This window comes from Patella vulgata, chromosome 6 (genome assembly GCF_932274485.2).
Source record: "Patella vulgata chromosome 6, xgPatVulg1.2, whole genome shotgun sequence".
Lineage (NCBI taxonomy): Eukaryota > Metazoa > Mollusca > Gastropoda > Patellidae > Patella > Patella vulgata.
In genome coordinates, this window is record NC_065884.2 from 39443267 (window position 1) to 39466806 (window position 23540).

Below are 23540 nucleotides of genomic sequence, written 5' to 3' on the forward strand. Positions count from 1 at the left end.
ATTCAGTATTGACTGACTGTTCACATTACAATTTTAACTTTTGAAAGATTTAATGTTTATACTTCGTGTATGTAAAGAAAATATTAATTCCACCCAAGACTTGATATTTATTTTTTCTGTAATAAATAAATATTCACTTGTAATAATCTTGGTGATTACATGTAGGTCTACTTTATAGTACTGACAACGTATCTCGAAATTCCATTCACATAGAAATCTGAAGATTAAAATGGCCCTTCACATTCTCCGAAAATTAACAGAAAATATTGTGCATATAAATGAAATGAAATGAAACTGGCTTTTAAGTTCTTACAAAACACAGATTAACATGTCTTACATTTCAATGAACTTATTAAATTTGCTCTCCGATAGCAATAATCATTTGATTTGTTTCATTCATCATGACGTGTGGTTCTGTGAAATGAAAGATCGTGACCCAGTGTATAAAATTTGTCAAGAAAAGTCGTAGGCCAATAGGACCTGCTGGTAGACGCCATTCATGAAAGTTGTAGGTCCTAACATTGAGTTGTGGGCCCAATAAATATTAACAAAACACACGTACACTACCCCACCCCAAATGCCTTTATTTCTAAGTTCTAGCCATTTGGGACAGGTTTAAAAGTTAAAATATGTATTCAATATTGATTGACTGTACACATTACAATTTTAACTTTTGAAGGATTTAAAGGAGCTAAATCGCTAACATTTGGGACCTAGAAATTGACAAAAGTGGGTCGCAACACATATAATACTGTAATATGAATGTATATAAACTGATTTACATTCAATGGTATCCGTTTTTACTCCAATTTCAAATCAGTGCAAATTTCTAGCGTCTAGTTATTCCAGTCTACATACGCCGTTTGATTTGGCTCAATGTGTCAAGCCTCGTCCCTCGAGACTCTTGATGAAACTGGGGCTGAAGCGCATTATGGTACACGATTCGTGTACCAATGGTAAAATGTTTATTTTGTCTTAAATATTGGATATCAAAAGCCCATCTTTTTCCGGTAAGATCACAACATGAATGTTGATTTAATTTGACAAATAAATCGTGTTTTCAATGTTGAAGGTTTTGGATGATATTGAGTTAGAGACTTAGCTACTTTAAGTTAATACTTCGTGTATAGAAAGATAAAAATCATTCCACCCCTATTTAACCCCAGACTTGATATTTATTTTTTCTGTAATAAATAAATATTTACTTGTAGTTGTAATTATCTTAATGATTATATATAGGTCTACTAGTACTGACAATATAATATCTTGAAATTCCATTCACATAGAAATCTGAAGATTACGGATTAAAATGGCCCTTTACACTCTCTGAGAATTAACAGAAAATATTGTTCATTTAAATGAAATGAAAAAAACTGGCGTTCAGGTCCTTCCAGACATAGATTAATGTCTTACATTTCAATAAACATGTTAAAGCAACAATCATTCTATTCGTTTCATTCATCATGATGTGTGGAACTGTGATATGAAAGACTGTGACCTCTTTCAAAATGAAAGTAAACTATCACTGCTGTTTGGCAGACGACACATCATTTTTTATCATTATTAAACTGACCTGATGTCACACGTTGGGATAGTCCATATTTATGAAACCATAAACTCTTTGTTATTCTTTCTATATATGACATATTGTACGTGCCTGTTTTCGAAGACTTGGGTCTCCATTTCGGTAGTGAAATCGTCATTAAAGAAATAGACTTGATAATCAAGTCTGCTAGTAAATCACGAGATTTAGAAAGAATGGGGGGAAAGGAAACTCGTTTTTTCCTCACTGGAATTGTATTGTTACCAGTAGTTAGGCTTTCAGGGAATTTTCAGCTCTGCTTTTTAAATTTCATTTTTACAAGACAAAGAATTTATATCATGTGAATTTTTATTCTTGGAATCATGACAGTACAGTAGATGGACTGACCTAGTTTAGTAGCACGCGTTTGGTTTTCACAATTGAAGGAATATAATATGCCGGATTATGCATGTGTATTCAATATCGGATAAAGACAAATAAAACAGTAAGGCATACTATCGGAACACACACTCATCTATTCCACACTTGATCAAAATGGTTAAATAATATTCTGCCGAACTCTGGGAGCGTGCTGATATTTGCAAGCACAGCCTCACTCCTACATGGATTTCTTTCAGTGGACAATTTTATTTTCATTTCCGATAATGAAATACAGTTAAATATCTGGATGAAATATATAACGGATATAAATAGGGACAATATAAATATTTTCAAAGTAGAATTTGATAGAACCATGAACAAAATATCCATGACACATATTTTTCCTGACAAAAACAGTTGGCTCACAGGGCGGACCAACCATCTTCAAAATAAAAAGATGTCGGCCCGCCAAGTTATTTATCGGGGCTGGGCCGACGGACCGACGTAAATTTTAAACACTGTGACGTGACCTCTTTCAGCATGAAAGTAAACTATCAGTGCTGTTTAGCAGACGACACGTCATTTTTTATCATTATTAAAACTGACCTGATGTCACATGTTAGGATAGCCTAAATTTATGGAATGATAAACTCTTTGTTATTGTTCCCATAAGACATATTGCACATGCTTGATTTCGAAGACTTGGGTCTAGTGTAGGGCTGTATGATATTGCAAAAAAGGGACGATATCAATATTGGCATTTTTTTTCAACGATATAGTTAAATATCGCGATATTTAATAATAATGTCACCTTGCTATTAAATAAATTAAATATAAATGCATTAAAGCTGACTACAGTGTGAGTAAGAATTGTGGGTAAAAATTGCTTTAATCATACACTTTAAACTTTGCATTTTTTATAATATAGATTTATTAAAATGAACAACATCCTTTTTGGATAAAAATTAAATACAACCGCTGATGTTTAAAGATAGGTTGTCAGGTAACAAAACATACGCCCACAGCAGCTAAATCGTCCGAGCGGTCGACAAGGGTTGTCGCATATTTATTCCTTTTTAGGTAATTGGGGGCCTTTACAAGACAGTTCCATACAGATCAGATTATAAATTTTGTCATTTGAGGGTTAACCAGGTTCTACAAACTGAAACAAGGGTCTCAACTCTGGAAGTAATCTACAGAAATTGCTGAAATTTGACAGGCTTTTTCGTTTTACTAATTTAAATAATACATATAAATTTCATACAGATCACATGATCACTTTTGTCATTCAAACGTTCACAATCGCCATAACTCTAGAAATTATTGCTGAAATTCAACAGACCTGTTTCACAAATTTAAATGATGCATATAAATTTCATACATATTGGATGATAACTTTTATCAATCGAGCATTAACAAGGTTTAACAAAGTGAAACAAGGGCAATAACTCTAGAAGTAATTATTGTAAATTGCTGAAATTCAATACGATTTTTCGTTTTACTAATTGAAATCATGCATATAAATTTCACAAAGATCGGGTGTTAACTTTTTGCGTTAGAGCGTTCATAAGGATCAATAAAGTGAAACAAGGGCCATAACTCTAGATGTAATAAACGGAAATTGCTGAAATTCAAAAGGCTTCAGCGTTTCACTAATCTAAATAATGCATATAAATTTCACAAAGATCGGATGATAACTTTTAACGTTAGAGCGTTCACAAGGATCAATAAAGTTAAACAAGGGCCATAACTCTAGACGTAATAAACCGGATTTGCTGAAATTTAATATGCTTCTTCGTTTCAGCAATCTAAATAATGCATATACATTTCAGAAAGATCGGATGATAACTTTTGACGTGAGAGCATTCACAAGGATCAATAGAGTGAAACAAGGGCCATAACTCTATACGTAATAAACGGAAATTGCCGAAATTCAATAGGTTTCTTCGTTTCAGTAATCTAAATAATGCATATAAATTTCAAAAAGATCAGATGATAACTTTTGACGTGAGAGCGTTCACAAGGATCAATAAAGTGAAACGAGGGCCATAACTCTAGACGTAATAAACAGAAATTGCCGAAATTCAATAGGCTTCTTCGTTTCAGTAATCTAAATAATGCGCATAAATTTCAGAAAGATCGGATGATAACTTTTGGAGTTAGAGCGTTCACAAGGTTCAATAAAGTGAAACAAGGGCCATAACTCTAGACTTAATAAACGGAAATTATTGAAATTAAATAAGCTTCTTCATCTCACTAATGTAAACAACATATATCAATTTTAAAACAATTGGATGATAACTTTTGGCGCTAGAGCGTTCACAAGAAATTGTGGACGATAGACGGACGGACAGTGGGGGGCGACGGCAATATACATTCACATTTCAATGTGGGCGTATAAAAATAGAATTAAACTGATACCTTGTTAAATGTATTTTCACTGAATATATCTGATTTATGAAGAAAGTTCAGACGTTTACTGAATATTTTTACAACACTATCGTGTGCATATATAAAATGGGGATTGACAGGAAATGTGGACTGTTTGATGAGTAATATTTAGTTTCCACTGAAATGGAACATAATGAATTCTTCATATCCATTTAGCGAGAGAGAGAGAGAGAGAGAGAGAGAGAAATGAGGTTTAAGGTCCACTCGACACAAACTAGGTCATTTTGGGACTAACATATGGTTTAATTTTATTTCAATAATTCGCTTGCGCGTAGGGGTTGTTAGCAGTGGGAGAAAACTGGAGGACCCATAGAAAACCCATGAGGTTAGACAGGTGACCTTACTCCTTGTCAGGTATAACCGGGGATTCGAAACCATGCCAGTTGACTCAATGACAAGCCTTATGATACAGCGTGCACGTGCTAACCATTCGGCCATCCACCCCCTATCCGTTTAGCAAAATTATAACCATTTTTAAAAAACACTATGAAGGAGAACATTATGAGTCTTCGTATATGTTTTACTGGATTCCTTGACCTCAAAAACATAGGTATAGATAGACATCAAGATCACTGAAATCACTGCACTTACAGAAATTTTATGGACAAGAACTGTTTTATGGCGGCCATTTTGAATTTCTCAATTTTTTGCGGGAACAGCTGGAGTGACGTCGTGGTTCCCCCCTTTTTGGAATCAGCATACCCCAAAACCCCCATGGCCACCCATTTCACATATCTGCCCCACTAGTCTGCAGTACGGTAGTGAAATCTTCATTAAAGAAATAGACTTGACAATCAAGTCTGCTATTAAAAATCACGAGAGTTGGAAATAATGGCGGAGAGAGAGAGAGAGAGAGAAATGGGGTTTAACGTCCACTCAACACAAACCAGGTCATTTCGGGACTAACATATGGTTTAATTTTATTTACATAATTCGCTTGCGCGTAGGGGTCTTTAGCAGTGGGAGGAAACCGGAGGACCCGGAGAAAACCCACGAGGTTGGACAGGCGACCCTACTCCTTGCCACGTACAACCGGGGATTCGAAACCACGCCAGTCGACTCAATGACAGACTTTATGATACAGCGCGCGCACGCTAACCATTCAGCCATCCAACCCCCCGGAAATAATGGCGGGAAAGGCCAATTGTTTTACACACACTCATCTATTCCACACTTGATCAAAATGGTTAAATAATATGTTTGCAAGTACGACCTCACTCCTACAACGATAATTTCTTGCGGTGGACAATTTTATTTTCATTTCTGGTAATGAAATATTGTTAAATGAAATATATTTCGGATATAAATAGGGGCAATATAAATATTTTCAAAGGAGAATTTGATAAGAGCCATGAACAAAATATCCATGACAAAAACAGTCGGCTCACAGGCTTGACTCGCCATCTTCAAAATAAAAAGATGTCAGCCCGTCCAGTTATTTATCGGCGCCAGGCCGACGTAAATTTTAAACACTGAACACGTGTCGACAAACTAAACACTAGTTAATTAGAGGCTTGGTAATCAAAATTAAACACTGAGATTTAAATTGGATAGTAGTACAAATTGAACACTATTAGCCGAAATTAAACTATAGTTATGAATATTTGAACACAGGACAGAAATTAACGCTATTTACGCGAGATTAAACGATACCAATCTTACAGTGATATACACACTGGCGCCAAAGTCCGGGCTACATTTCCCCCATGGCACACTGTATGGCGGAAGTCCGTCTTCATTAGCCCAGTTGGTGTGGAAAAGTAGGACGATAAACCTCATTTCATTTTGTTTTAATTTCGTCAAGAACACTGCTATCTATGAAATTCCGTATTGCTTTATGCAACTTGAATAAAATATTGTTGGAAAAAAACTACCATAAAGTTAGTCAGGTCAGTATAATGAAGTAATCAGAAATAAAATCTTCATTGCTATCCATTTTCCTTTAAAGGCTGTTTCATCCCCATAATATGGGATTTCTAAATTTATATCTTTGAACCATTTCAAGAAAAAGTTTATCATTATAAAGTGACATTTTAGTAAGAGCAGTAATAGAATACAGATCAACAGTATATAAGTATTAATATTGGCTTAACTGTAAAAAATATCAAATAAAATTCTCCAAATCCTTCACTTGTCCTCAACAAAAAAAAAAATGAAAAATGTTGTTTAGCTTAAGTTATATTTGAAATAGTATTTGCCAACCACATCACGTTCGACGTTGTTTCAATTTCGGAATTAATTCCCCGTTTGTACGTGACAAGGAGTAGGGTCGCTTGCCCAGCCTCATGGGTTATCTCTGCTAGACCCTACGCGCAAGTGAATTATTGAAATAAAATTGAACCATATATTAGTCTTGAAATGAGCTAGTTTGTGTCGAGTGGTCGTTAAACCCTATTTCTCTTTCTCTCTCTAAATTTCAGCACTCCGTCCAACCATCAACCAGATGAAGAGCGAGTCAATTATATCAAGATAATGGTCCCGATCAGGTGCGCAATCACCAAATGAGCACACAGTGGCGACACCAAACTACTTCATAAGGTTGCTAGGCAGAAGTGTAAAAATTCTAAATTCCTTGATGTTCATGCTAAACGTGTAAAGCATCCATGAAGAAGACATTTTTCGTCTAAATAATAGAAATAAGATGAAATAGAATAAAAATTTACACTGAAAAATTGATGTTGGATTATACATTGTCTTAATTTAAAAATTACACGAATATAAGTTAGAAATTACATGAATAGAAGTTAAAAATTACATGAACAGAAGTTAGAAATGAGACGATAGTACGTTAGAATTTTGAATCTAATATACTACCATAGTCCTGTGGTAACAGTATTGAATTTAACAGAACTTCCATTTATGCAGTTTCCTGCAATTCTTGAACTGAGAATTTTCATACAATGCTTGAGATAACATTTATTCAGTTACACCATTCAGTAGATTTTTCCATTACCTTTATATGTAATATCTGAGGAGATACACCAGGAATAACCTCCCTTGTGCTTGCACTAAAATATGCAATTTCTTCCCTCATTATGGACGGTTTTAATACAAAACCACAGCCACCATTTTTACGAAACCAACCATTATATAGATCCATCATTAAGCCAGCTGTCTGAAAGTTCAAGGCAACTGAAAATAGAACAAATTAAAATACTTTTAAAAATGTTTCATGTTTCATAATTTAGTATTTTTTTAAAATAAAGATGTCTTTTGTATATAGAAGAAATGAACTTATTTTTGTTGTCGGACATGTTATTTCTGTAAATTCCATATTTATATTTATACTTACAATCAAATAGTTTCAGGAGACAAATGAGAGACAGAAAGAAAGAGAAATGCGGTTTAATGTCTAGTCAACACAAATCAAGTAATTTAGAAACTAACCTAATTATGGTATATCATTATTCCATTACTTCACTTGCATTCAGGAGACATTACAATGTAACCCAGGTATCATTTAATCTTGTGTATCTAGCACTAATTTCTTTCACATTCGTTTAATATCCAATCTTTGTTTAAAAATTCGAAATTCGAAAAAACTGTTTCAAATCACCATAAATTGTTTAATTTGTAGTTCTGTCCAGTTTAAAACTGACCATTCAATTTTGATAATGAGTGTCCAATTTACAAGTGTTTAATTTCTCAATCACTGTTAAAAAATAAACAACCCAATTGATTAATGATGGTCAGGAAATTAAATACTTGTAAATTGGACACTCATTATCAAAATTAATCAGTCAGCTTTAAACTGGACAGAAGTACAAATTAGATGATTTTTGGTGATTTTAAACGATTTTTACGAATTTTTAAACAAAGATTTGATATTAAACGAATGTGAAAGAAATTAGTGCTAGATACACAAGATTAAATGATACCTGGGTTACAGTGATTAGAAATGGAAGGAAATCCGAGAGACCCTACTTCTTGGCACTCCCACAAGCCTGGGATTGAAATGAAATGAAATGGGGTTTAACGTCCTACTGTTCTGCTTCTAACCTGGGCTAATGAAGACGGGCATATGCCATACAGTGTGCTATGAGGGAAATTTTGCCCGGGCAGCAGCGCTACGGCCTACTCCGAATTCCAACTGCCAAGGGATCTTTTACGTGCACACCAATATGTACACAGGAACTCGGTTATTCGTCCCATCCGAACGACTAGACAGCTATCCTTGTCAAGCCCTCCCCGTCCTGCATCACTGACAAGGGGAAAACCACGCCGGAAAATCTGGATGAACTTTCTCGGCCAATGCAGGGATCGAACACCCGACCTCCAGGCTAGCGAGCCAGCATCTTACCCACCTAGCCTGGGATTGAAACTACAACAATTGACTCAAAGATCTTAAAGCACTCACAACCTCCCAAAAACAAATTTCAAAACATTATTTTAACTGACATCGTCAACCTCCAGTACTCCACAAATTGACCGACAGCTAGACAGTGGCGATACTTGCATCTGATCTATGGCAGAAAGGTAACCAAGTCTAGCCTAATGACGTTCTGTTAAACAAGCCAACAGTGAGGCTGATGTCCCCCGCCGAAATCCCTAAAGAAATAGATGACACATATTAATTAATCCGACACTGCATTCACCTAATGAATATCTACACCAAGTTTGAACATTCTACCTCAATTAAAAGCAGATTTTTTTTATGTCCAAAGTCTAGACCAATCAAATTGCTTCTTAGCTTACGCAGAAAATTCTCATTATCGAACTTAGTCAATAAGGTATTGATATAATGAAACTATAATCTGAATTTCATCCCTCTCACCCAGTTTTCTTGTTTCAAAGTCTCAATCAATCAAATTGCTAATTTTGGCTTAACCCTAGTACCATGGCAAATGCTTAACATCAGACTCTGTCAAGACATTTATTTCGTTTAAAAATTCGAAATTACTGTTTAAAATCACCATAAATTGTTTAATTTGTAGTTCTGTCCAGTTTAAAGCTGACCGTTCAATTTTGATAATGAGTGTCCAATTTACAAGTGTTTAATTTCTCAATCACTGTTAAAAAATAAACACTAGAGTACGTAGCTCATGGTAGTTTTGTATGCACTTATATGTCCAGTGCTAAACTCTTCAAAAATCATCTATTTGAAGGTCATTGAACATTTTTTGATTGGTGACACATTTGTCACCAGGGCCGAAATACGTGAAAATGCCACGCCCCTTTTTAAGCGCAGCAATACCCCCTGCCATTACTGTATCTCTAGAACCGGTGGACCCAGAAGGTTGTGTGACCACTCAAAATCTTCGGAATGGTCACATTATAGGGGGTCTGTAATACATTTATTTGTTTAAAAGTCAATAGCTTTTAAGATATTTACCAAAAACTGATTTATTATTATATAATTTACTCATTATTATATTACTTGTTGCAATTTTTTTCAATTGTCTATTTTAGAGTTCAATTATGTGAATTTTTTACACTTATTGCTTTTACTACAGTCACAAAATATTACATATTTTATGTTCATTCTTCTGCAAGTGCATTAAAAAACCCTTGACAGTCGGAAATCTAACAAAAAAAAGAAGGGGAGTTATCCCCTTAATACTGATTTCAAGAGGGTATGAACCTCCCAGTTGATGTTACTATATAATGGCAGGATTTCATTATAGTTGAATTGTGCATATTACAATCATCTTAACAAAGTGTTTTTGTAATAACTGCATTATCTACAATTAATTACGCTTAGCCAAAATATTTTGACAGGAAATGTTAGTGGTTTCAAGGTCAGCAGCCAAGGGAGCTTTTGATGGGACTGCATGCGTTATATGTAACTCTGCAGGAAAAACTTTAACACAAACTAATGATGGGCGTGTTAAAATCCGAATGGCAGCAGAACAATTGTAAGATTCTTTAGTCGCCTCAAGAATAAATGCATACAGCAACACATTTATGTACCATCTGAAGCCGAAATGTTGTTATTCTACTTACATTCTGAAGTCGAAATGATCTGCCAAAACAAAAGATAGGTTGCCAGGCAACGTAACATAAGCCCACAGCAGCTAAATCGTCCGGGCAGTCAACAAGAGTTGTCGCATATTTTTACTTTTTTTGGTAATGAAACATTTATAATACACTAAAATCTGATTAAGAGCAACAACTCAGAAAACCATTAGAATTTGTTTGGTTTTTATAAAGTTCTGCCCCATGCTAACGTTTTGTATACAAAACTTTTAATACTGTATTATGGATTTAGCTGTTACAAGTCATAAAAATTAATTGAAAATCAATATACTTGTTCATCTCAAGATCTTAAACTCTGTGTATCAATCTAAAGTCAATCGGATATTAACTTTGGCCTCTAGAGCGTCCACAAGATTTTTCAAAGTGATCAAGGGCCATAACTCTGGCAGTAATTATCGTAAATTGCTGAAAATCAATAGGATTCTTTGTCTCATGACCTTAAGCACTGTGTATAAATTTAAAGTCAATCAGATATTAACTTTGGCCTCTAGAGCGTCCAAAAGATTTTTTGAAGTGATCAAGGGCCATAACTCTGGCAGTAATTATCGGAAATCGCTGAAAATCAATAGGCTTCTACGTCTCCACCTTAAACACTGTGTATAAATTTAAAGTCAATCGGATATTAACTTTGGCCTCTAGAGCGTCCACACGATTTTTTGAAGTGATCAAGGGCCATAACTCTGGCAGTAATTATCGTAAATCGCTGAAAATCAATAGGCTTCTTCGTCTCATGGCCTTAAACACTGTATCTAAATTTAAAGTCAATCGGATATTAACTTTAGCCTCTAGAGCGTCCACAAGCAATTGTGGACGCCGGACCGCCGGACGGACGGGGGCGACGACAATATACGACCACATTTCAATGTGGGCATATAAAAATGAGCCAGAACTTGTTGAAGAGGTTGAAGAGGAGGAAAGCAGTGACAGTTATAACGTCGCCAAATGACGAAAGAAGAGTTCTAGTTCGAGTTACAAAGATACTGAAAGAAAGTGTGTTATATGTGACAGAGTAAGAGAGAGTTGTGGTGATAGGGGTCGGGTACTGTGTCGCATCTCAGAGTCTGACAGAGCAGCATCGTTTCTAGATGCTTTGAACTTTTATAAAGACGAAGTTAATACAAGGTGTGCTTTTTTTGATGAAGCTGGTGATGTTTTTGCTGCAGATGTATTCTATCATGGGAATTGTTTACGACAATACTTGCTGAAGTATAATGGACAAATTGATGCATTGTTTGAAAATATCCAGCGATCAAATGAGGCAGCTACACTTGACTTAAACTGCAAATTTGTATTTGATAGTCTCGATTTTAAAACTAGCAGCTACAGTGTTAGCCACATTTGTGACCTCGTCAATGCTAACTTAGAGACAGATAAGCAAATAGATAACAGACGGACAAAGGTTCTTTTAATCAAGTGCTTCAAGGACACAATCTGCTTCACCTATCCTGATGACAGGCGAAAATCACAGATGGTTTATTCTAGCTCTCTCCTGCAGGGTAATATCATAGAGACTTTAAGATCTTCTGTAAAGTCAGGCCCACAGAAGTGTGCAATGGAGCTACTGCATGAATGCAAAAATTATGATGTTAAACTTTCAATGGACCACTACACATCACATCGTCCCCAACAGTGGGTGCAGTTTATGAAGTTTATGTTTCTGAATGGCTATTAAAGTTTGACACACTCTTTCAGTTTATTTATTATTGGTTAAGTTCTGGAAGGAGTAGAACTCCATTTCACAGTAGTTTGACACAAACGGTCCATAAACTCTCAAGATCAAGACAGCTTGTTGACATCATGAATAGGATGAATTTAGCTATCAGCTATGATACAATGCAGAGAATCAACACTTCAGTGGCCCAAAAAAAGGTAGAGGTTTCTCTTCCCAATAGATGTCCTGTGTCATCAAAGATTTCTGAATGCCATGTTGTCCAAGGAGCAATGGACAATTTTAACCATACAGAGAACACTATTTTAGGAAAAGATTCTAGTCATGACACTGTTCTAGTCATATTTCAAAACCAGCCAATAGATAGTGATTCTGATGGCATTCAGATGACAAGCTGTTCTGAACCACTTTGAAAGAGAAAGTTAGCTGATGTGCTCCCCTGCCAAGTCATTGCAAAGTCACACCTGGTCAAAGGCACTGGTGATATACCAGAGTCATTTTCAATAACACCATACAATGATAATCGAAAACACAGTATTGATGATGATTATTTTCTTTTGTGCTTAGCAAGACAGAAGTACACAGATCACGAGGAGGGATCTTTTCCTAGCTTCACAGCAACAATGAGTGCGCTTCAAGATCAACTGAAGTTTGATATTACGAAGACATCATTTATACCTATCCTTCCGTAGCGACGGAAATGGACACAATATTCACATCAATGCTCAACTTTCAAGATGTTCTAAAGCAAAAGAATGCCATGTCAGGGGCATTATGGTCTGATGAAGGGGTGTATGCAATCGCAAAAGAAATACAGCTCCTGAAGCCCAAACAGTTTGGAAAGATATTCCTTGGAATGGGACAATTTCACATGGAAAAGATTGTAATCGCTTGCCTTGGAAAGTTTCTAGGCTGTATCGGTATTGATCTGGCATTAATTGAGACTGAAGCCTTTGGGAAGCATGTTGTAGAGAATAGTATCATGACAGGAGGTCACTACTGTAAATGCAAGGAGGCAATGAGTCTGATATCAGAAGTTATGACAACTCTTATGTTTGAGGTGATTCAGACTGACCAGGACAGTGCTCATGGTGTATTAGAGAAGCAGATGGAGACCATGGAAACTAAAATGCAGCAGGCTTTAGATGTTGAACATAGAGAATTCAGAGTGATTTGGGAAGAAAGCAAGTTCTTACATTCTGACTTGAAGAAGTCTCTCACAGAATGGAAAGAAACATCGGGCAATGAAAATGTGAGGTTCTGGAGCTTGTTTCTAGATGAGCTGTATCCTATCCTGAGGGATCTTACACACTCAATCCGACAGGGTGATTGGCATCTTTTCATTTCAGTTGTGCGTAGATGCATGCCTTTGTTCTTTGGGTTTGGTCGGACAAACTATAGCAGATGGGGTACGCTGTTCTTTGAAGATTGTCTTGACATACAAAGAAAGTTTCCGGGTATCTACAGATGCTTTATAGATGGTGGGTGGGTAATGTGTAATGTACCCCACTCGTCGACACGGCAGTGCAGTAGGCTCTGACATGGCATTCGAAAAGTGTTACAATAAACCTGCTAAGGTCGCAGGAGGTATCATTGGGATGACAAGACAGAAAGAGGCAGTAGCCTTATGGAATCACTTAAAACATGAGAAAGATCTTCATGTAGCACAGTTGCTTGAATGGTGTAACTTGAGCGACAAAGACGACAGTGAACTGAACCTTCACCATGAGTTCAATCCAAGTTCTACAAAAATTGGCCATGAACGTGCAAGAGCACTTTTGAATTACATAAAATCCATCAACAATCCTTTCAGCACTGGGATCAGACTTCTCAATATCTTTACTGGAGTTGATATACCCCAGGAGGTTGTTAATGGATTACTTGAATGCCTGGAAACTGGTGAGAAGAGTTATCAAGAGTTTGTTGAGGCCAGATTTCAGAACAAGGAAAAACATCTACATGACACAATACCTACTAACTGCAAGGCTGTTTTTGGGAAGCATTTTTCTACACTGTCCGTAGCTAAAAAGTCAATAGCAAAGAAAGATGCTGCAGAAACTATTAGGTACATTGATTATGCTAGGGAAAGAGGGTACAGCATGCTAAACCTCCTGAAGTATGAATTGACCAGCTTTCTCAATTCCTCACCACTGAATGTAAAGGTGCTATCAGATTAAAAAAGCCAGATAAAGCATCCTTATTGAGAGAACTAGTCAATCAACTTCCAGAGGAGAAAAGAAGTGTCAAATGTGATGCTCAGATGACAATAGTTGACTTCATGGCACTTGTGCGAAAACTACCAATAAAAAAGATGGGCCTTAACAAATTTGGGCAATTGGCTGAGAGTCTTTCTAACAGCATTCTTGCTGAAGGTTCTGACTCCACAAGAATAGACATTATTTTTGATGTGTATCAAAAATCATCAATTGAGCAAATGGAACGTACACAGAGAAGTTCTCGTGAAGAAATCACTATCACCATTAGATCTGACAATCAAAAACTCCCTGTCAATCTTGATATGTTCTGGAGCTCCATGTTAAACAAAGTAAGGTTACAGGAGTACGTATTCAAGTGGATGCTAAAGAATGTTGTGTCGCAAAAGGAAATAATCTTTGTAGGAGTATATGGGGGTGAATGTAGGATACTGTTAGCTGGAACTGAAAAACAGATCCCAAAGCTCTCAAGCAACCAAGAAGAAGCCAATGACAGAATCATGTTCCATATTAATGATGGTGTTTTGAAACACAGGGTTCAATCAGTTTTGGTTGACTCACCTGACACCGACGTGTTTGTCAACCTTATTTTTCACTTCCATAAAACCTGGCAACTACAAAAGCTGTTTGTAAAGCTTAGTAGCCGGAAAAACAAGAAAACGGTCCATCTATAAGTTGATCAACTGGATAACAGTTTGCTGTCGTGTCTTCCAGCTATTCATGCACTCAGCGGGTGTGATAGTATCAGCAAGATGGGCCCAAAACTTTCTGGCATGAAAGCATCTATGGACCTCTCCCTACTGGAAGGGTTTGGCGTAGATAACTTGTCACCAGAGATGATAAGTAAAGCTGAAGAATTCCTTGTGTCTCGATTAACGAAAACCGACTGTTCCACATTCAATGAGTATCGGTGGGAGCAGTACCACAACTCCAAGAAAGAGCTTGACTTCAACCATCTTGTGTGCTGTTCTTCAACAATACAAGAACACATCAAGCGGGCATATCTGCAGTGTAAGATGTAGTTACAAGCTCCAACTCCTGCAGTCACCAAACCAGATCCACGCCAGTATGGTTATAGAGAATCAGATACCGGAATTACAACCTGTTATACTGCCAGTACCATGCAGACCTGATGACATACCGCCTCCATGCAAATGCCCAACATCATGTGTGAGTACCAAGACGTGCACTTGCAGAGGAGCAAACATAAACTGTGTTATGTTTTGTGGATGTAGTAAAAAGGAAAGTGTAGAAATCCACATAATTAATATGGACAATATGTAAAATTACAACAGGAAATATAACAAAGGGTCAATAGTATAATAATAAATCAGTTTTTTGCAAATATTTTAACAACCATTGACTTTTTAACATATAAATGTATTACACTACAGACCCCCTATAATGTGACCATTCCAAAGATTTTAAGTGGTCACACAACCTTCTAGGTCAACCGGTTCTAGAGATACAGTTATGGCGGGGGGTAGTGTTGCGCTTAAAAAGGGGCATGGCATTTCACGTATTTCGGCCCCGGTGACAAATGTGTCACCAACCAAAAAATATTCAATGACCATCAATTAAATGATTTTTAAAGAGTTTAGCTCTGGACATATAAGTGCATACAAAACTACCATGAGCTACTCTAGTGTTGTTTATTTTTAACAGTGACAAATGTGTCACCAACCAAAAAATGTTCAATGACCATCAATTAGATGATTTTTAAAGAGTTTAGCTCTGGACATATAAGTACATACAAAACTACCATGAGCTACTAGAGTATAATGATGGTCAGGAAATTAAATACTTGTAAATTGGACACTCATTATCAAAATTAATCAGTCAGCTTTAAACTGGACAGAAGTACAAATTAGATGATTTTTGGTGATTTTAAACGATTTTTTAAACAAAGATTTGATATTAAACGAATGTGAAAGAAATTAGTGCTAGATACACAAGAATAAATGATACCTGGGTTACAGTGATTAGCAATGGAAGAAAATCCGAGAGACAGAAGAAAACCCTACTTCTTGGCACTACCACAAGCCTGGGATTGAAACTACAACAATTGACTCAAAGATCTTAAAGCACTCACCACCTCCCCAAAAACAAATTTCAAAACATTATTTTAACTGACATCGTCAACCTCCAGTACTCCACAAATTGACCGACAGCTAGACAGTGGCGATACTTGCATCTGATCTATGGCAGATAGTCCATGTGGCAGACCTCAGATTTCGGAGTATCATTACCAATTTGATGAATAAATTCAACCATGATTTTCAGTTAGCCTGGTGCCCGAAGTGTTCAAATTTGGCTGATGGACTTCCAGGTCACTTTGCTAAATCCCATTTTGGCGGCCATCTTTAAAAATGGCCGCCGTTTTTTCATTGCAATTGAGCGCGTCAAGGAAACCTTCATAACTCATTCACAGATTGACCTATTGATATGGAATATGGCTCAAAATGTTCGCAATAACATTCTACAGCTGCTGTTATATGACACATGTTGGTGAATGAATCATATATTTTCCAAATCAACAGATTATTCTGAGAAAAGCAACGTTTTGGCATTTTTTTTCAAGATTTATTTTATAAGTTTACTATCAAATCATGTTCAGGGTAATTTTAGCCAAATTTTGTGTGTGGTCTTCTTAAGTTATTCATTTGGCATAAATAAATACGCTCAGTGACCCAGTCTGTACAGCTGCGGTGGTTGGAAACTCAACAAAAGTTTTGAGTATACTGTCAATTTTAAAATGTTGAGCCTCGGCGAGGTAGGGTACTAACCACGTTTTGGCATTTTTTTTCAAGATTTATTTTATAAGTTTACTATCAAATCATGTTCAGGGTAATTTTAGCCAAATTTTGTGTGTGGTCTTCTTAAGTTATTCATTTGGCATAAATAAATACGCTCAGTGACCCAGTCTGTACAGCTGCGGTGGTCGGAAACTCAACAAAAGTCTTGAGTATACTGTCAATTTTAAAATGTTGAGCCTCGGCGAGGTAGGGTACTAACCATGTGAACGTTTATAGAACGAAATAGTGGCTCAGTGGGTCAGGCTCAACAAGGTACGGAATTCGATCCCTGTGTCTGGGTAAATTTTTCCTTATTTCACACTGTATGACGAATAGCCATCTTCATTGACCAAGTTAGAACAGTAGGACGTTAACCCACATTGCATTTCATTTCTGGTCCACAAATCGTAATGTGATAGATTTTTACTTTGAAGAGTCTGGCAACCTTTTGTGGTATCATCTAGAATCTAGACAGATGGTTTCATGGATTCATATTTGTCAATTGTGAAAGTGTAAAGTGTAAAATGTATTTCACAAGTTCTAAGTTTAAAAATGATACTTACAGAGATAATTTAAAATACATTTACGACTAGGTATCCCAAAAGCCATGGCTCACGATTTCCTCTTTGTTAATGTCACAACCATCCACCTCATTGGAATTACTATGACAATTGCAACTACTGTTTTTCTTCAGCAATTGACACTAGCCAAAGTACAAGAAGAAACAGGAGATCTCGGCAGCGACAATGATGATATCATTTTAATATCATAGGCCTGCATAAAGCGAAAGAGGAAATTGGTCGACATTACTTTTGTGATGCCTAGTTGTAAATGCATTTCCAATTATCTTCGCAACGATTCTTTTTAAACTTTCAACTTGTTGTGAAATGGATCTGTGGATACGATATCTAGACTATACCACAAAAGTTGCCAGGCATAGAGTCTTTGATGAAAAACCGGTTCGGTTGTACCATTTACATCCCACTTCTACTCGTTGCCACTGGCAACCTTTGATAAAACTGTCCTGTTTAATTGCAATACATGCTTAAAAGTATCAGAAATGTACAGAAAGAGTACTGATCATTTCTGATACACAGATACTTTTATACCGTTTTAGATATCTATCAAGCAATAAGTAGCGGACGTTTAGTCCGACCCAGATCGCAATTGATAACGAGGCTCTAACCAATGTACATGAAACAACTAGTCAAAATCATAGTAACAAAACAAAATGGGGGGAACTACATGGCAGTTCAAAAACATATACAATGGCATTAAATTAACATAACAACATATTACAAAAATCAATTATTATACATACCAATTGGCATCTATTTCATAATTTGGTTTGATTTATATTAATATGCAAAATATATAAATTAGAATATTGAATAATTATTTTAATTAATTGTGATGGTAGAAGGCGCAGTTCTCTTGCTGGACACTTCACAGGCATTGAAAATAAGCAGGATGAAAAAAAAACGCCTAGAAAGTCCTAAACTTTATTACAAATAAATTTCAACGGAAGAACCATCCGCCGATGCATACTTTCACCAGGAATGACCCACGTTTCGCATTTCCTTTACACTACATTTAATAATATCGCAGTCCTCTACGCCATAGACATTGTTTTGACGATGTGGTCTAAACAAAAACGTGATTGTTTTACGCTCAGAGTATCATAGCAAGACGCACGTGTAAATACTACTCAGGTCGTCTCTCCACTGCGAAATCATTCTACCATGAAATGTAACGTGAGGCTCAGAAAGGGATAAATAATGAAAGAACAGAAAGTATTTGTCACTTTTCGGTTGAAACGACTCGATAATAAATACTATTTTTCACATTTTGCTTCACAATACTCGGTACTTTTCGCATTTTTTCATTATGTAGTAGTTATTAGCACACTTTCCTCGGTGAATATCAGGACAGTTTTGGTCGGGAGCCGCCTCGGCTGGGCCCCTCGACCAAAACTGTCTTGATATTCACCGATACACCGAGGAAAGTGTGCTAATAACTACTACATAATGAAAAAATGCGAAAAGTACGAGATAAAAATCTGAAAAGTACCGAAAAATGCCGACAAAATACCGAAACAGTGATGAATGCCGAAAAAAAAATTTGGATACTAATTACCGAAAAATCCAAAATATCGAAAAATCAATAAATAACAAAAAAACAACACTAATTACCGAAAAAAACCTAAGCCACACATAAAAATTGCTAGGTGGGTCAGACGAGACCATGCATAACAATTGTGGCGAACTGTAGGTTACGCATTAAAATTGTGGACACTCTAGGTGGGTAATGGGTCAAGCAAGATCAGGCATAAATATAGCGGTACACTTTCACTTGAAAAATGAACCCCAAATATGCGATTTGGTGGCATATCTGATTATAATCTTTGTCAAATAATATATCTCATTAATCGATTAATTAGGCCAAAACCCCGACTTACAAGTAATTTACAACCATCAACCTGTGAAATTATCATATCGTCATATTATTAATTAACGTATTATCATTGTATCGTCAAGTGTCAAGAGAATTTAACCGGTTAAAAAATGGGACTAGTTGAGAAAATTTTGATCATTTGATTAACCAGTTATGAATATTGAATAAGTAGGAATATTTTCATTGTAAAATGTCCCATTTTTGTTGCCGGGAGCGCTATTTGATTCATCCTGTGACGGAATTCGGAATCCCCATTGCAGGATTCCGAAATACCGGCCCACACCTGTCCCAGAAAGTCTATTATACCAGCCCATTCCAGACTCCAGTGACGGCGTGACGGCTCGTTAAAGCCACCGGCCACATACAACATGATCATCGTCGCTCCATGGCCTGTCCCATACCCCCCCCCCCCCAATATAATGTTCAGCAGAAAAGTTTTTTTAGACGAATTGGACAAAATTATTTTTTTCATTTTTTCTCACGATCGAACTTAGTCAAGCTAATATCGCCCTCACTTCATTATAACCAAAGTTATTGTGCCCCAAAGCATCAACCAATCAGATAGCTCATCTCTGCTTACCGGGTACCCTTAACAGACAATGTTCATCATCGAACTCCATCAAGGTATTCACCTAATGAACACCTATACCCAGTTTGAACATTCTACCTCAATTAGAATGAGAGTTATTGTGTTCTAAAGTCTTGGCCAATAAAATTGCTTATCGTTCTGCTTACCCTGAGCAGAAAATGCTCATTATCGATCTTAGTCAAGGTATTGATGTAATGAAACTATACACCAGGTTTTATCACTCTCACTTAATTAGAACTATACTATCGTGTCCCAAAGCATCAACCAATCAAATTGCTTATCTCTGCTTACCCTAAGCAAAAAAATCTCATCTCCGAACTCCATCAAGGCAAGGACCTAAAAAAACACCTACACCAAGTTTGAACATTCTAGCTCAATTAGAGAGTTATTGTGTCCCAAAAAGTGTGACGGACAGACAGACGAGAGAAATGGGTTTAACGCCCACTCGACACAAACTAGGTCATTTTGGGACTAACATATGGTTTTTAATTTTATTTCAATAATTTGCTTGTGCGTAGGGGTCTTTAGCAGTGGGAGGAAACCCCGCCAGTTGACTCAATGACAGACCGTATGATACAGCGCGCGCGTGCTAACCATTCGGCCATCCAACCCCCCATACACAATCTGTACAGGACAGACCACGCTCAGGTCGACCAAGGGCGACAACTCAAGCCCAGGATCGATTTATCCGTACCTCGGCCTTGAGAAATCGTGTCATCACAGCAAATCAGATCAGCGCTCGTATTCAAACAGACACTGGTGTGAGAGTGAGTGGCCAGACGATTCGGAATCGACTGCATAGGGGTCACCTTCGCGCCCGACGTCCTCGCGTGATCCCTTGTTTGAGAGATCATCACATTCAGGCAAGACGTCGTTGGTGTAGGGATCGTCAACACTGGGATAATCGACGCTGGAGCAATGTGATGTTTTCAGATGAGTCAAGGTTCACTGTTGATTTTTTGGACAGACGTAGGAGGGTGTGGCGTCGTCGAAACGAGCGCTTCCAAGACGTTAACGTCATCAGACATGATCGATTTGGGGGTGGTTCTGTTATTGTGTGGGGAGGCATCACTGTAGCTGGAAGAACGGCTTTACATGTTGTTGCAGGGCGTGTTACAGGCCAGTACTACCGGGACAACATCTTGGCAGTCCATGTTGTGCCGTTCGCACGACGTCATGGCCGCCGTTTCATCTTCCAGGATGACAACACAAGATGTCACAGGGCCAGGATCGTTACAGGTTACCTCCAACAACAGAACATCACCACATTACCTTGGCCAGCACTGAGTCCTGACCTCTCCCCCATCGAGCATGTCTGGGACATGCTTGGACAGAGGTTACGTCAACGTCAACAACGTCCTGCCAATGTCCAAAAACTTGCTGCTGCGTTGCAACAGGAATGGGACAATCTGGACCAAAATGACCTTAGACGTCTCATTAGGAGTATGCCACGTCGGATCAATGCTTGTTTGGCAAACAGAGGAGGATTTACCCGTTACTGACTTGGTTGTGATGCTGTGGTAACTTTGCTGTTTGACCCCGGGTATCATTTTACCCTTATAATGGTCAGTCTGTGCCTTACTTAGTCTAACGATGATTTGGAATAAATCGATGAATGTGAACTTCATTTCATTTTGTCATTTGTTTCTTCGTCAGTTTCATTAGGTGACTTTAATAACACTTAAAAATCAAATATCCCCTACTTTTTTTGAATAGTATATATACAAGAGCAGTGCGGACCCTCCAATGGGATGCAAAATCAGCTAGTATGGGCAACTGTCCCAAGCCGTTAGATAAAAAATGCACATAGACAGGTATAATCTGTAATTGGTATAGATAAGGACAAGAATAAAAGATCAAACAATTATTTAAGCGGTATAATGAACCACGAGCAATAGGCCATAACATTAAAAACATGATAACGACTTGTGAAATCTTGTTGAAACGTCGCAGTGAAATAAACTATAGTTATTGTTATCCATAAATAGTGTGTTATTTGATTATAAAAGACATATTACAAGCTACATCAAACAGAAAATCAATCATTTTACGGAAATTCTGGCCGCCATTTTGAATATTCACCATCTTCAATTTTTTTAAACACTCTGTGTTTTGGTTAATTTTAAGTTCAGTAATCTCTTTCAATTGGATATTACATGTAATATTAAACTGTGAAATAACTATTATCTGACAAATTGGCCATTTGAGCAACTTTTGGCCGCCATTTTGAATTTCTGCCATCTTGGATTTGGGACACTCATATTAGAGATTATTTTTTTTATGATCAATGTTTCTGATATCTAGTAAATCACTTTAGTTGACCAAATAGATAATTTGGCTTATATGGGTCTGAACAAGATTTTTTTAGTAAACTTATGAACAGACATCATGAAAAAAAAAACCGAAAATATTGCTGTTTTCAGATTAATCTTTTATTTTGTAACCGAAAGCATTGATTAAACAACATGTATCATATACCAGCAGATTTAGAATTGTATTATGAACATTTTGAGGCATATTACATATCCGTAGGTGAACCTGTTGAGGAGTTGTGGAGGTTTCCCCGACAAATAAAAAATGGCGGCCATTTTTAAAGATGGCCGCCAAACTCACATTTGGACACAGCTCACCAAATATTTCTACGTCGTCACCCACGAAACAAGGGCCAAAGTTATTTTTAGTCTCTCTCTCCCTTTCCTCCCTTTTTCCCCCTTTTGCATGGCGATTTTTGTTGAATTTTTGGTGTAGAATCGAAAAAAAGGGTTTGAAAATACATTTTCTGCCAGGTTTTGGTGAATATTCATGATTTTGAGGCGGAAGGATACAAGAGTTGTGAGGTTGGTTAAGTTGAAATGTAGGGCCGGAAATTGCATGTTTACTTGTCTCTACTTCCAACTTGTGTATCTCAAGTTTTTCATGGTGAACCTCATACATGCTTTTGGGCAAGAGTTTGCCACATGTTGCTCCATCTGTGGCAGAAAGCGTTCTACCCAACGAAAATTTGGGAAAAAGTTAGAGCCAGTCTAAGTGACGAGAATTAACATTAAAGTCAATGTGGAAATAATTAGTGATCTGTGGCCTGTCTGTGTATAACAAGGCTGTGACTGACATGCCTTAATTTTGAAAATATGAAGACTAAATTATCAGAAAATATGTATAAAATATTTTGAGTACAGAAAAACTAAAAAAAATGTTAAATCTTAAAAAAATTTATCGATTTTGGCGAAAAATTGTGATTTTACTGCAAATTTCTCAATTTTCAGTTTTTATTTAATTTCTAACAGTAAGAAAAGTATTTTAATGTCCAATTTTGGCTTATTCAGCCTCAGAGAGTACAAAGTGAACAGTATTGTAATTTCACCTAATTTTGTCTAAAAATCAGGAATATTCACAGAAAATCTCCAGATTCTCCCATTTTGAGGTAGAAATTAATGCTTTCATGACTACTAAAATGAGTCAAAATATAACTTATAACTTAGATAGGATCTAT

The 23540-nt window shown here is 36.8% G+C and overlaps 1 protein-coding gene across 3 annotated transcripts in view; it reads right to left on the minus strand.

Annotated features, from left to right (window-relative positions):
* Positions 1–23540, minus strand: part of LOC126825412 (inactive phospholipase C-like protein 2) — a 369332-nt gene that overhangs the window by 54623 nt on the left and 291169 nt on the right. For all 3 annotated transcript variants that reach the window (XM_056102008.1, XM_056102007.1, XM_056102009.1), the window contains exon 16: positions 7308–7486. In XM_056102008.1, the coding sequence (XP_055957983.1) occupies positions 7308–7486 (179 nt within the window). The remainder of the gene's footprint in view (positions 1–7307; positions 7487–23540) is intronic.